This window comes from Crocuta crocuta, unplaced genomic scaffold, assembly GCF_008692635.1.
Source record: "Crocuta crocuta isolate KB4526 unplaced genomic scaffold, BGI_CrCroc_1.0 scaffold864, whole genome shotgun sequence".
In the NCBI taxonomy this organism is placed as follows: Eukaryota; Metazoa; Chordata; class Mammalia; order Carnivora; family Hyaenidae; genus Crocuta; species Crocuta crocuta.
In genome coordinates this window covers 299,037-300,309 of record NW_027530615.1, presented here as the reverse complement: position 1 = coordinate 300,309, position 1,273 = coordinate 299,037, and the positions used below count along the sequence as shown (strand labels likewise).

At 34.8% G+C, this 1,273-nt stretch overlaps 1 protein-coding gene across 1 annotated transcript in view; it reads left to right on the top strand.

The window, feature by feature from the left end:
• Positions 1-1,273, top strand: part of ATRX (ATRX chromatin remodeler) — a 261,336-nt gene that overhangs the window by 6,867 nt on the left and 253,196 nt on the right. Inside the window, 1 exon segment of the mRNA XM_077768050.1 lies at positions 113-173. Coding sequence (XP_077624176.1) covers positions 113-173 — 61 coding nt within the window.

Here is a 1,273-nt window from a genome sequence, read left to right as displayed (position 1 = left end):
AAGAGTGCTATCCTTCACAGATGGAGAAAGTTCTACTGATTATATTCAATTGTTTTAATATTTTTACATGTGGTAGTACTAATATTAATGGGTTGTGCTGATTTATCCCCAGTCCTGACCTTGGCCAGCTACAGCGTGGATTCATGTGACAGCTGGCTTTGTGGTTGGAATAAGTGAGAAAATCATTATTTTGCTGATTTGCTGTACTCCTTTCTAAAGAATTAACTTTTTTTCTCTTTTGTAATCTGTTGATGTGAGAAGATATAGAATGATACCATTCATTCTTATTTTTGAATTTTGGTTATGAGTAATTCTGTGTGCCATGGGTTGACACATAGTATCTTTTGCTCTGGTTCCATTTTCTAATTTAAGATTAAGGACTCTGAGTAACTTGATAGGTTTTCGTACATTTAACTGTTTTCCAAACAAGGTTATGGGAAAAAGTAGAAATCATACACTCTTGGTACCTTTTTTCTAGAGGCAAGTTTGTTTCAGAATTTTGTAGAATAACTTTCATCGAAACAAAAGAACCAAAATCCCACCCAAAGCCTTTAGTTGCATTTGTTTGTCATATCNGAGCAGGGGAGGGTCAGAGAGAGAGGGAGACACAGAATCGAAAGCAGGCTCCAAGCTCCAAGCTGTCAGCACAGAGCCTGATAGCAGGGCTCGAACCCACAAATCTCAATATTATGACCTGAGCTGAAGTCAGTTACTTAACTGACTGAGCCACCCAGGTGCCCCTGCGTTTTTCATGTGTTTACTGGCCCTTTGTTTATCTTCTTCGGAGAAATATATATCTAAGTCCTTTGCCCATTTTTAAATTGGGTCTTTTGTTTTCTTATTGTTGAGTTTTAAAAGTTCTTTTCATATTTTGGATAACAGTCCTTAACAGGTGTGTCTTTTGCAAGTATANATACACAAAAGTTTGAATTTCACTGAAGTGAGTTTTATCTATTTTTCCTCTTTTAAGTTCTGGAAAACATATTAGAAATGGGGTACATGTTTATTTCTGTACATTTTTTAAGGTTTTAACTTTTATAACCCTGTTGGATTACAGATGTACCTATTATATAACTTAGCAGGATATGCTGTAACAGTTTAGCTCCATAAACATTTCCCTGGGAATCTCTTTCTTCTTCTAAGTCCTATTTTAAGTTTTATTCATCTTTATGTCATTTATACAATTATTCTGTGACAAGCAGAAGATAGAGTGATAAACAAAAAAAACTGTAGAAGTTTTCCAGGGAGTGTTTAGTAAATATATTCTCTTAAT